Source organism: Aptenodytes patagonicus, chromosome 4, assembly GCF_965638725.1.
Source record: "Aptenodytes patagonicus chromosome 4, bAptPat1.pri.cur, whole genome shotgun sequence".
Lineage (NCBI taxonomy): Eukaryota > Metazoa > Chordata > Aves > Sphenisciformes > Spheniscidae > Aptenodytes > Aptenodytes patagonicus.
The window spans coordinates 50,576,135-50,589,844 of NC_134952.1; the positions used below are offsets into that span (position 1 = coordinate 50,576,135).

The 13,710-nt window shown below is 37.1% G+C and overlaps 1 protein-coding gene across 8 annotated transcripts in view; it reads right to left on the minus strand.

Annotated features, from left to right (window-relative positions):
• Window positions 1-1,933: 1,933 nt before the first annotated feature.
• ARFIP1 (ARF interacting protein 1) overlaps window positions 1,934-13,710 on the minus strand; it is a 44,493-nt gene continuing 32,716 nt past the window's right edge. For 7 of the 8 annotated variants that reach the window (XM_076336686.1, XM_076336684.1, XM_076336688.1 and 4 more), the window contains 2 exons: window positions 11,977-12,151; window positions 1,934-3,505 (listed from right to left, as the gene is read on the minus strand). In XM_076336686.1, coding sequence (XP_076192801.1) covers window positions 3,350-3,505; window positions 11,977-12,151 — 331 coding nt within the window. In that variant the 3' untranslated portion in view covers window positions 1,934-3,349. Of the gene's footprint in view, window positions 3,506-10,625; window positions 10,876-11,976; window positions 12,152-13,710 lie in introns of those variants that run through there. The other variant, XM_076336690.1, reaches the window with a different exon arrangement.

Consider the following 13,710-nt stretch of genomic DNA (forward strand, 5'->3'; position numbering starts at 1 on the left):
TGACACAACTTAGCTGCCAGTAGTTGGATAAGTTTGGGGTGGGGGCGATCACAAAATATGAGAAGATTAATGACTAATTAAAAAAATCTGTGACTAGTACAACCTCCACATTGAGCATGCAGCATGGAAAAGATAGCCAGACTAAAAAAAAAAACCCTAATTGCAGATGAGGAATGCTAAATAATTATAATACCTTATTATTCTTGTAACACCACAATAAGGAACAAGAGCAGATAAGCAGAGAATACAAACTGAACATGCCCCCAGTTGAGTTCAAAACAGAGTTGAGCAGAACGTTTAGCTTTCCTTTTATATTACTTTGATCTTTTTTTAAGCAGAGACAGAACAGAGATAAAGTTGCTGGGAAAACCAGTTGACAGAAGATTGAAATCAAGCTGTTACTTTAATGATACTGGTGTGTTACTGTACTCTACTTGCATAGACTTCTCTTCAAATATAACTGTAGATACAAAGAACCTTTCTGGTTATAAAATGTAAGGGCTTGACAAAGCATGAAGCATGCCAAAGCGCATTTTTAGAACAGAAGAGCTGTTTGTAAAATTCATACAAACAAAAGAACAGGAGCTACAAGTTTCAAACAAGCCAGTAGTGAAGATAACTTACAGTATGGTCACTGAGAAATGAACACAGTTCCCTGGGTCTCTGGTACAGCAGCTACAACAGCATATCTGCAACGCTATTAACTGCTTTAAATTCTTCTTCCTGAGAAACCTCACACAACACTAGAAGGACTAATATGATAACTTGTAACAGAGATGAAATCTTTCACAGACAAGACTCTACTCGGTGGGTAAGGCCCCCTTGTCAAACAAACAAAAAATCCACCCTGACAACTGTCTATCTCGATAAACGCCAGCATTACAATCTTAAGATATTTATACAGCTTTTTTGTTAGTATCAGAAAAGCTGACAACTGTAATTACGTCCCATTAGAAACTTCAGAAGTGTCTTCCTCATATGATCTCCAGAAGCAAAAGTTTCTAAATTTGGTTAGATTTGAAGAGTTAACTTTGAACACAAGACACGAGCTTGACTTATTTCATAAGCACATATATTTGAATGGGGGCAAAGAGAGAAAGTACTACAGAAGGCAATCAGTTTAATATCCTGTCGATTAGCTGAACGCAGAACCCTCCTCACTGAGGCTATCAACTAGAACAATAGCTTCAGTGAGCAAAATGGAAGTCATTCTTCCTTCTCCCTGGTATTAAAAAATACACGGATTTTAGCAAGTAATCTCTTTTGTCCAACCTTTTCTTCAAGGTGAAGAGACTCTAGGAGTTTTAAGCCATTGCAAAAGTTTGAGGGTTTCACTATGCCACATGGGTCATTCCTGCACAAGGCAATTTCAGATTCAAGTTCACCATTAGCATTTCTGACAGATCAGTTCCTTTTGGGCAGGGACTATCCTCAGCAGGAGACACATGAATCAGATAGAAACCAATGGCACATGTTCCATATGTATCCTTTTCCTATAGTGGTCTGAAAGCTGATATTTCAGTTGTAGTCAGGAGGTTTGCATTCTTCATCCCTGCTATAGTGCTGCTACCTGCACCTCCTAGCTCAACTGTACAGTTACATAGCTAACTTATTTCTTGCACCATCATACCATGCGCATGCCAAGATTCAGAGACAGTGGAAGTCAACAGCTTCATAAAAGTTGTAAATGTAATGAAGTTTCCTTTAAAAGTTTAAGTCAAGAATTACATATACTGAAAGATTTGTTTCACTAGGAGTTTACATTCAAGTTGAACTTGCACAGTATTAAATCATCCTGAAATAAAACATCAGTGTTACCACCTAGTACTGCTTTACCAGAAATTCTTGGGCAGGGGTGGCAACTCAGAAAAACAGGACTCAGCTTTCACTGCAGAAGCTGGGTTCTACTCTTAACCATCACAAGTCAAGGAAGTTTGACTGCAAACACCTTTAATATGAATACAAAATTCACATAGGATATACATTCTGGGGAACATAAATGAACTATTACAAGAGATTCTGACAGAACAAAAACATAAAGAAGGCTGTCAGAGCAAGAATTTAATGAGGAATGATTAAAAAGTTTGATTTACATTACAGTTGTGTTAAGCACTGAAAACTTTAAGAACGTCAGCTGAAAGGCATTTGAACATACAGTACATAAATCATACAATCCACACCGTTGTAAATAACATATTTGAAGTATTTCATTTTACTTAATAGAACACAACGCAATGTAACGTGCAAATGAGGACTCCAATATATTGAATTTAAAATGTCTATGATAAAATTGACATAGAATTTTACATTTAAGGACTACACGATTGATGGAGAAATTAAAAGAGTATCCTCCATGTTACTCCCATTACCGAAGTATGCTTTTCAATTAAATAGAAAAACCATACTGGCCCGATTTCCCCTCTCAAAATCATACCTGTCCATGAAGATTAACTAAGTGTAAAATGAAACAGCATTTACACAGTCTCCTTCCTCTTGTTGGGAATTGACAAACCATTATGCGAAAGGGTTCTTGGATTATGTACACTGGTGGAAAATATTATCTTATAAAAAGGCACATACCTGTGATTTAAGGCTAGTACGGTATTTGTTTCATAAAGTAAAATTGTAAATGAAATTAGTACATTGCATGGTTGGCCTCACTCAGCAAACCACTTGGTGCAAAGCAAAAATGTGTGCTTAGAAGCCTCAGACTGACAGTGATTCTTGCTTTAGTGTTTTTCTTTTTTTTTTTTGAACCTATGATGGAAAGGTACATCTTTTAAAAAGGCATTTGCTGCAATTCCACTAGTCAATGAGCCATCTGCTACTGTTGCCTTATATGCAGATATCGCATATAGGCCTTATATTATTAATCTGCAAAATATTCTTTTAACTCTCTCCTTTTTAAAAGTCATATGAAAATTACTAAAGATGTTTTCTATATTCATCTATAAAATACCAGATGTTGGTACAAATCATGTAAACCTCCATTTGGAAATATTTTGACTAGCCACCAAAATGACCAGAAATCACAAACATCATTTGTCAGTGCAAATCTATAATAGTTTTCTTTCCCCTCCCTCCCTCCCTCCCCCATCCCAGTTACAGAAATCACCACCAACTTTCACATACAAAACGAGTGCTCTATATTTGAAATGACAGAAATTATGTTTGGCTACCTTAAAGTCACCCACTTTCCCACCAAATTCAGTTTTACAGTATTATAAAAGGGGAAAAAAATTAAAGCTGTCTGTGCAAGAATCACTACAACAGTCCTTCAACCCCAACCCTTAATTATTATCAGATTTAAAGATTTTAGGTTAACATTGGGTCCTCTTCTCTGATCTGATTACTGCTCTTCAAGCCAGGATGGGGCATCTGCTCCAGGAGTTTTCAATTTGATGTGGAACTGTTTAAGTGTCTGTTCAAGCTGCTTTTGATTCCCAGCAAAGTATGCCGCAATGGCATTGTGGAACAGAACAAGCTGATTGTGCAATACCTTAACCTGCAGGCAAGGGTAGAGATAGGTTAAGAGGAGGCAGCAGATGTTAACAACATCGCAGGTCAGTTATAAAAAAAACCAGGCATATCTGAGATGCTCAGACTTCATACAGGTTTATTTAATAAAAGTTTAAAAATACAAATACAAAATGCAAATGCAAAATTCTTTAACACTAAAGCGATTTAGAGTTTTCATAAAGTATACTTAACAGGCAATAGCAACTCAGTACGCATGGACCAAAAGCAATTCACCGAACAGCGTAATATTATCAAACACTTGATTACAAGTACTCGATTCCTTGAAATTAGATGTCAAACCTCTGTTTAAGATACCTACCTGCAGGCCAAATGGACTTCCCTGAGACAGTACATGACAAATGCATTATCTAAGTACACAGCTCATTTATTTGCCCTCCTTGCAGAGAGTTGCTGTTTTCCAGCTCACTTATACCTAAGTCAAATGAAACTGATGTTCTTTTCCCAGCAATATTTCTTGCCCATCTCCTGTAACACAGGATTATTTACAGCACTTGGTCAATATCTTGACTATAACATTTGTGCAAAGTAGTCATGAAACACACAGGTCATAGCAGTAATGAAAACTTGGGGAGAAGAGCACAGGAGCAGCTGGAGCGCATCACTGGTTTTCTCTTCCGGTCTAGTCTATGATGACAAGCTATAGCACCGATGAAGTAAAAGTTAAACAAATGTTACATTTTCATCCTAGCATACCAGTAAACCTGAAGTTGTGAATGATGAGCAGTAAGATGCTGGAAAAGGCATCTGTCCAGTTTCTCCTGCAGCCAAAACCTGTCCTTTTTGTTCTTGAGTATACTTCTCAGCCCAGCACAACCTTACTCTTGTGTCAGAGCCCAAATCCCTAAGGTGGTGGCCCTGTGCCTGTTTTCAGCCTACAAGACCTTGAACCCAATAGCATTTAACCAACACAGAAGAGAACAGAGGAACAGGGTGGCTGACTGAGCCCAAAGGGAAGATGTGGTAGGCAGCAGACTTAGCTTTCTCTACTCAAATTTTGGATCACTGCCCTGTCTGTCAGCACAATCCACAAGGGAAAGTCTACTCCTGTCATGCTAGGAAGCAAAACTGTCCTTGGGCCAGGTTTGGCGTATGCCTACCAGTTGGCCATGCCTGTCTTAACAGGTTATTTGGCTAACGCGCTTTTCTGAAATGCATGCAACTCAATACAGAGATACTTTATTGCCTTAATTTAAGAAAGGATCTCAAATTAAAAAAAGCAACATGTATTAGACATGCTCTTACACTAGAAGAGTGTAACATTTACACTATTACACAGAAATGTAATAATCTACTTTTAAAATAAAATACTTTGAGAAAAAAGGGCTGAGGATGCGTGCATGTGCACACATGCACACAGGTGTATATAAAAGTTTCAGCACTAAGTTGAAATTTTTTATGCATATACAACAATTTATTTTTTTTTACTGAATAGTCTCATTTCACAAATTAAGTTTTGCCAATAAACTGACGACTGTACAGACCTTAGTATCCTACTTAAGTGATAACCTCTCTTTGGTGACACAAATTTTGGACTAAGTTGCTCTGACAATTTGAAAACTGGTATTCCTGTGTTTTCTCCCCTAATCATTCAGGATAATTTAAGCTTAATACATGTGAGGCTTTTTGCCTCATTAACAGTGTAAAATGGTAGGTTCTTCCATCAAAAGGCTCTCCAAAAAGAAACATGAGAGGCAGATATGGTTAGAAAGGAGTCTGCAGTGCACACCGTAACTTGGGACAATGTTTTTTTCATTTACAAGAGGAAGAATTCACCAAATCCATTATGTACAGACATTTTAATATTTAGGAGATGTAGAATATAGCTAACTACACTTGTTCAACAAACTTACAGTTCAGCTTTTCAAAGTCACAAAAGATGGCCTCTTTCAGTTTGTGTGAGAACAGAGGTATATAAATACACATATTTTTGGTATCTATAAAAATATGTATTTTAATCCCCAAAATATTAAGTAATATAAGTGGAAAACGTCACAACAACATCAAGAGTTTGCTTTTAAAAGTCGAGAGCAAAAAATTTAGCAAGTACACTTTTTCTTGAGCAGATTTGTTCACCATTGACATGCAAGGTTTCACACAGTCCAAGCTAGTTCTATCACATTATTAAAATGTTACAAGAGTTTTATTCATAGTGTTTATAGGAACTCAAATGAAACAAGGGTAATTAATCCACTCTCCCAGCCCAAGTTCATCAATTTGAGGCCAAATTTGGTACTTTGTTAGGGCAGCTTTTAAACACCAAGCTTTTGTGAACTGCCCTGAAATCTTCTGATAATTTTATAAATTCAGTCAGGCCTAGGCTCAAGTACGTGTGCACACGCACAGAGAGGCAGGAGTTGACAATGTGGAGGCAGATGATTTGGATTGAAAAAATAGGTTTTGTTTCAGTGGGGTTTTTTGAACTACCAGAGCTACCTCATTGTATGAGGTTCTATCTCCAAGCCAGAGCTACCTCATTGTGGTGTAAATTTCGTGATCATTATCAAACTGGTTGCAGAGGTTTATGATGTTACAAATTCTGCTCTCCTCCTTCAGAAGCCATTTGCTAAGTGAATCCCAAAAGTGATGGTGGGATCTTATAGAATCATAGAATAGTTTGGGTTGGAAGGGACCTCTAAAGGTCATCTAGTCCAACCCCCCTGCCGTGGGCAGGGACATCTTCAACTAGATCAGGTTGCTCAGAGCCCCGCCCAACCTGACCTTGAATCTTCTTATCCATAGCTTCATTCGGGTAACTTTAAGATTAAATTTCTAGAGAAAGACCACTTAAACTGTCTGGCACTGTACAAAGCAGCTCTACTATGAAGCAGCAGCCAGCTAAGAGAAAAAAAGCTGTAACATCTCAAATCACCTAATGACCGCTGCAAAAACACCTGCAATCACAGCTAAGAACTAGACGACAAGTATTCACTTAGAGCCAAGTTCAAACCTAACCAGTTTTCCCATGAAAGAATCTCAGCCTTGCCCACTCCTGTATCCAGCCATTGATTCCTACTGTGTTTCACCTTAGCCCTCTGTTGGCAAAACATCCATGCAGTTATGTAGTCGGTTGGATCAGGGAACAGATCTAGATTAAAACTAACCAGACAACAACATACTTGCTTTAACCTGGATCAGTTCCCCAATCTGATTCTCTGCACAGCTGCAAAAACACTTTTGTAAGCACAACAGAGAAGGCAATGTGGGGGGAGGGAGATAGAGGATGAAGGGACCACTTTTTTTTTTTTTTGCAGCAAAGCCTTGAAGCGACTGTCAGGCTACAGCGCTGAGGGCCAACTCTTGAGCACTAAGCTGTAGCACCTATTCCAGTAAATGAGCATTTGAAGATTTGCCTTTCAATAAAAGAATGTTAATGGTATGCTGCTAAAGTACAGGTTCCAGTGTATAACTAGCATGCCTGTCAAAAAGCCATCACGTTTTACAGTTGAACATCATTTAAAATCATTGTTCCTTGTTAATTAACTACATACACCTATTTGTTCCTAATTACAAGCAGAGTAAGCACTCCGTAATAGGCTTGGCAAACTTAAGTCTCAAAACGAAACTGAACTTTGTGGATAAGCATAAAAAAATGGGCATGCCCTAAACAGAAGAGTTGAGTTTCATATACAGAAGATACTGTAGGTTGGATTTGAGTTTTCACATTTCCTCTGGGTGCTCTTAACATTTAATTTCTTTTTAAATATTGTCCTCTTCCCTCCACTTCCCTCTGAACACAGTATTTTCCATGGCACAGTAAGTACAGATTTCTTTACATCCTCCTCATTCAGACTGTTTCAGCCATCTCAACGACCAAAAAGACTACCCCCATTCTTTCTGTCAGTTTGTACCTCCTCACAACTCTCAATCTTTTCCCCTAGCTATCTTTATTTGAAGTTATTTGGTCTAAACAGTTAGGTTTATCTGGGTTTCCATTAGATTGCATATTGCTTTCATTTGTAGAAGCAAGCATTTAAACATCAAACTCCTGAAGTATAACTCACAGAAGTGCATTCAATTTCTTTCTTTACACAGAAAGGTTTGACATTTCTCAAGTGCATACATGAATAACAGTTTTTCCTTTCTCAAAAAGACAATGCCTTTTCAAAACTTTTTCAGTGGCAGAAGTCTTTAAGCTAAGAACAGGCCACCATCCTTATTAAAAAAAGATTAACTATTTGTAAGCTACAGATTTTGATTGCAGCTATTCTTATACTCATTACCCATTGCTACAAACTTCTACAGAACTCTGCCAGCTGGCGATAGCACCAATACAACTTTGCAGCGACATTAAAAGAAATCAGTTCTAACTTCAGGATCAAATGCTATAATGAAAATGAATAGAAATCTTGTATATCTTGGTTTTACAGACAGAAACTCGCAATCTCAGCTTTACTGCCATTCAGTTCCCTGAACCTTTGGGGGCTTTTCATTGAAATATTAACTTATGAACCCAGGAAAACAGGCACAAAAAGACTGCAACCACGTGATGCCTTTTTTCCCCCTAAACATAGGGCCAGCTAGATTATGGCTGTTTGGTGACACTTGCAGCAACACAGACCAACCGGAGCCCACCAGCCAGTTAAAACTGGCTTTATAGTTCCTTTGCAGTGACAGCTGGAATCACCTTCCAGTTTTCCCTGCTCTCCTCATATATCATGCTTATCCAAATATGGGACAAAACTTTTGAGTGGGAACATAACTGAGTGCATCTAGTGGAGGTACATTTACAAAAGAACATCTAGGATTCTGTTTTGACATTGATTTGTCAGGCAAAAAAACCCCCAATTTTTTACAATGTTTAATATTGGTCAAACTGTAAAAACATTTATTGGGAGATAATCATGAACTGATTTATCTAATCTAAGATTAAACCCTAAATTGCTTAATTGCTTTGCTATGGCAAGGTTTCATCACACAATTCTGTTTTCAACACAGAAGCGATAACAACAACTAAGCTTGAGACTACACTGTACCACATCCTGTATCAATATATACAAGACTTGAAGCCAAAAGGTTTACAATCTATAACAGAAAAAAATTATATGGCTACCATACCATTTTCTTACCTAAAAAGGCTTCCCTAATTACACTCAGAACAAATATTAATTCACATCTGGATTCAGCACCATGACTATACTTATTCATGAAGTTGACGATTAGAGATTTGCATCTATCTAGTATATTGTAGCATGAGTCTGGCAAGGCCATGCCTTGATATAACTGCTCAAATACTAACCCTCATTTGCCTTGTATGCAATAAGCCTGCAACAACACAGGCTCTCTAAAACAGCCTACAAAAAGGCCCTTTGTGAGAGACTAAGTAAAACCAGTATTTTGTCTGTCTAATTTTCCTTTCTTTTGATGTCCCATTCTATTAAATGGGCACCAACATGGTCCTGGGGACAGACACACAAAATGGCAAGTTCCTGTTACTAAGGATATAGTATCAGTACAACCAGTATAATTCCCTCCCCGGGACTACTGTAACAGCTTAACAATACCAAAATCGCCCTTCCACTTGGGAGTTGAACATCATAGATGGTCTTCAGTTTAAAGCATCTCCTAAACAGTGCACTACTCCCACAGCTGAAGCAGCTGTGTTACAGACACACTCAGACAGCTGTACACATTGTGCTCTTCCCCCTTTCTTTCTTCTCCTTCACGTTAGGCTCATGCTGTATTTATAGATGTTTAAATTATGATGGATCATAGCAATTGTTATCATGCACTTTTGGAAAAAGTAGAACATCTGAGATTATTAAATCTAACTGAAATTAAAATCTAGTTCCTATACTTACTGATCCTATACTTATTAATAATCCTTTAAAATATAAAAAGTAATTGACTTAAGAGCAGTCACATACACTTTGTATGTAACTAAAAATTAAAAGTAGTGTTTATAATGGTTATATAGTTGTCTGGCAAATCAATTGTGCATTCCAATTTCTTAATACTAACTGCAGGACAAGTATGAGGTCTAACAGGAGCTCCCCTCCATTGACATTAATAAAAAAAAAATGGTTGACACCAGAAAAAGGAATAAAGATGCCAGATTGGTAAGAACATCATCTCTCAGATAACCACTGCCTCCCACTACACCCCAGGAAGCATTCTGGGCAACAGAAGAACAAAAACTATCAGACACAGATGCAAACTGGAAAAAAAGTGCTCCTGAAATGAAAATTTAGGATTAGGATTAAGAGTACATGTTGTTTACTATGGAGAATCCCATACAATAAATAGAAAACGCCAAAGTAAAGCTTACCTGAGTAAAGCTCTCAGTAGATAATGATATTTAAGCCAATACTTGACTGTAAAGGAAGTCCTTTCTATGGCTTATTTGGGAACAAAATTACATACACCCTTCAGTAAATATTTTGACATCTCTAGTGTTAAAACTGAAAAATGTCAACCAGTGATAAAAAGGCTTAAGCATGTGAAAGTCCCCTCTGCGTTAATCTAAAAGAAAAGGCAGGAAGGAAAAAACAATCTCTTTCAGAAACAAAATTTGTAGGCTGTGACTGCTAACAGGATGCTTGATCTAATTCAAGACTGTCACTAGGAAGACAGCTTCATTAGTGTTCCCTAAATTATCTAATTTAGTTTTTTAAAAAATACAGAAACTTTTTTGTACAAGATGGAAATAAAATGGTTTCACTCTGTAGCTTTCCTATCTGTACAAACATAAATTGATCAGTCTGCTGTATAGTTAATGCAAACCAAAAGGAAGCAGGGTAAGTGCTATTTTCAACCAATTTGAACTTAAGCATCAGAATTCCTGTACAGATATGAGCTGGAAGGATCAAAAATTTCAACAGAAGTACATTATATTAGTAGCAAACAACTTACTAGAAGATGAAAACAAAGGGGGGAAAAAAAAGGACACCTTCAGTATACCCATTTTCAACCTAGCATAGTTTTAAAACCTCAGTTCTTATGAGCATTTTCTAATTTTAGCATAAGTATCAGCATTTAGATTAGACTTCAGCTTGTTCAAGAAAATTAATTTCAATATGGATTTTTTCCATTTGAAAGTTAATGGGCTACAAGTTTAGCAAGAACAACAAATGAAAGTTAGGGCAATACCAGTTTTTAATCATCTGATGATCTGGTTCATCAACTCTTAACATGCTAAATGGCTATGTGATTCCAGCTCCCTGGTCCTAATGCAAATGCCTATATGAAGTAACAGTGCTCAGGAGCTACGTTTTTAGCATACATTGTTTTGGAAATGAAAAAGTTTGTTGATTTTTCTCCACTTTTTTCTTCTTCTCATCTGTTGATGGTTCATGTTTCTTCCCTGTCTTCCATCTTTATTCTGAGTAGCTGATGCAACTGCGTATGTGATAATATATTCAAGAATTCAGAATAATAATCAGTTTCAATTGGTTTAGTTTGTCCCCATTATTCTCCCTTCAAGTTTCCTCCTTCCATGCAAGGAGCATGGTTTGCTACTGTTGTCATTTGGGGCCACTCCTGTATTCTCTGACAGGCAGTTGTTACCTACATTCAGATCTTTAAAATATATGAATTAACCAACACTGAAAATGTTAATCCACTGTTAGACGTGGACAAACTGACAAAACACTATCTTTTATGTAAGTTATGATCATATTTTCCTCCCTCTGAAGACACAGGAAATATACTCATAGATTATTATAACCCTTTCATTTACTATGAGTGTGAACAAAAATCAGATCTTGAAAGGCCATCATTTTTACATCTAATTAGAAACAATTTAAAAGGACTTGTTTATCAAAGAAAGCACAGTTTAAAAGTGTGTTCTGTATGGCCATTCTATTATTGCCTGGTAGACAGAATAAGAGGGGTAAGAATCCCATCATTAAGAGGGTATAGATGAAATGGTATGGTTGGAATAAACACATATGGGACAAAAAGCCTTCCAACCAACAGTTCGAGAGCCCTGTTTAGAATTAAGAAACTATAAGGGCATTAATTATAGAAAGTTGTAGTTCTCAGTTCAAGTTACTAGTTTAAAACAAGCTTAATTTTGAAGAAGCCTCTTCACAGTTCTCTCACTTTCTTTGTGCATATCCTCCATGACAGTGTTGTCAAACATAAGTATTACTTTGAATCTTTAATCAGTAGTTATATGACTCATTCAACCATTAAATGCAATAAACTGGAAAAGTAATGCTTTTCCAAACTTGAAACCTCCCATATCAACAAGAAACTTACTGTCCTAATGTTTGCCATTTGTAGCTGGAGCAGCTTGATTAGGGACTTTTAAGGTTGCCTGCTCTAAAAGTGTGTCCTCCAGTAATAAAGCAAGAACTCAGAAAATTCAGCGTATTTTCTTTGCTTGCTCTACTTTTAAATTAAGATATTTTAAGATCTAACAACTAAAGTATTTCTAGCAAAGCAGAAACTTACAGGACAAAACTCCTTAACATAACATCAGAAGTTGTAGCTTACCTTATTTTCTTCCAGAAATTTCAATTTGATAGATACATCGTTACGCATTTTGTCATATTTCTCTTTATGCACTTGAAACAGTTGTTGTGATTGCTCAATCTTCGGCAGAGTGTTTGCATCACGAGGGCCAAGATTCAGCTCTTCTAGGTCTGTTCGATAGGCATCATATTCAATCCTGAGAAGAAAGAGGAGGAAAAAAATCTAAAGGCAAAGCGTCTCAAAACAGACCTCACATATAGGGCCAAGTACAATAGAAGATGAACAAAACAGTCAAGTACAGAAAAAACTAAAAACCCAGGCAAGTTTTTCTTCCCCCTCCTCCTATTCATTAAGCAAACCCACCCTTAAGTACATTGTATAAAACTGCCTCAACAAGTACCCTCCCTCTTCTGTTCCTGTCTCAGCCACATGCTCCCAACCCTCTGTTTTGTGCCAGCTTCAGTGGTCAGAGCCTTTCCTGGGACACCTCAGCTTATTAAACCAGATAAAGCCAGTACATTTTTTTTTCAGGTTATTCTTCTGCTGTTGAATCAGTTCAGTGAAGAGTTTGTGTCGAGAGCAAGAGAAGCATGAAGAGCAGGACATCCCCTTTAAGCAGATGTTTGAGCAATGGCTCACTTCTACCAAACTCTGTCCCAAGGTTTTGTCAGCATGCTCTAGGCTTCTCTGTATGCATTAACTGGAACAGCTTTATAGTTCCTTCCACAAATAGTTTTGTGAGAACTTGTCTGCCCTATGGATAAACAGGCTGCAAAAAGATGATGCGTTATTTATACTCTACTGAGAGCCTATCTTATTTTCCTAGGGAAGTCAGACTCTCTGGATCAATACCACCACTGAAGGAGATAAGGGAAGAGAAAGACAGAAGGTTAAGACTAAAAGCCGGGTAAGTATTTAAGCTAACTCTGCTCCAAAGGCATATGTCCCCCTTCTAGATAAGACAGATGAAAACTATTTTCTAATTTACTCTTGTTCTCTCCAAATTATCTATCCTGGATACTGCTAGCAAAACCAGAATTGATGTTATGGTATAGGCTCTTGCCTGCAAAGACCTGACAACGTTTTAATTGAACCAGCTAGTCATCATATACCACTATTTATTAAAAAAGTTATAAACCTCCTTGATATCCTTCCATATTAGACTGTACCATTTTATTACATGAATAGAGATGAACCAGTCATACCTTCTTTCTCATTTTAATGGAAAAAAAATCAAACTGTCTTAAAAGTATTTTTTAATAGAGAAGTTTGAATATTCAGTTTTGTCTTCAAAAACACTAAGTAATTTTTTTTTTCCCAAGAAAGTTTATTTAAGCTTTCTATTCATCAACGTATAGCATTTATAAGTGGGAAAAGCACCTATGGAATGTTAGTAGTTTAAAGATTGTATCACTAAATTAATCTTCTGCTTTCCAGTGTTACATATAAGTCTACCAAACACTGGATCCTTGCCAGATAAACTATTTTTATATTTTAAAACATTATTGCAAGTGGATGAGACAAATGTAGTAACAACCTCTAACTTTTTTCCTCCTCCTCTTATGCAACACATGCTTCTTTGTTCACAGCCATCTAGCATTTAACCAGGTAAAGCAACAGACAATAGCCAGAAATCACTCCAGGGTGATGGGCAGCCCTGCCCAAAGCCTCACTCTTCCTTCCATACTTCTTTGTAGCTTTCAAATCATGGAACCTAGCGTGTCAGCATGTGATAGATGCCAATTTTAATGGAAC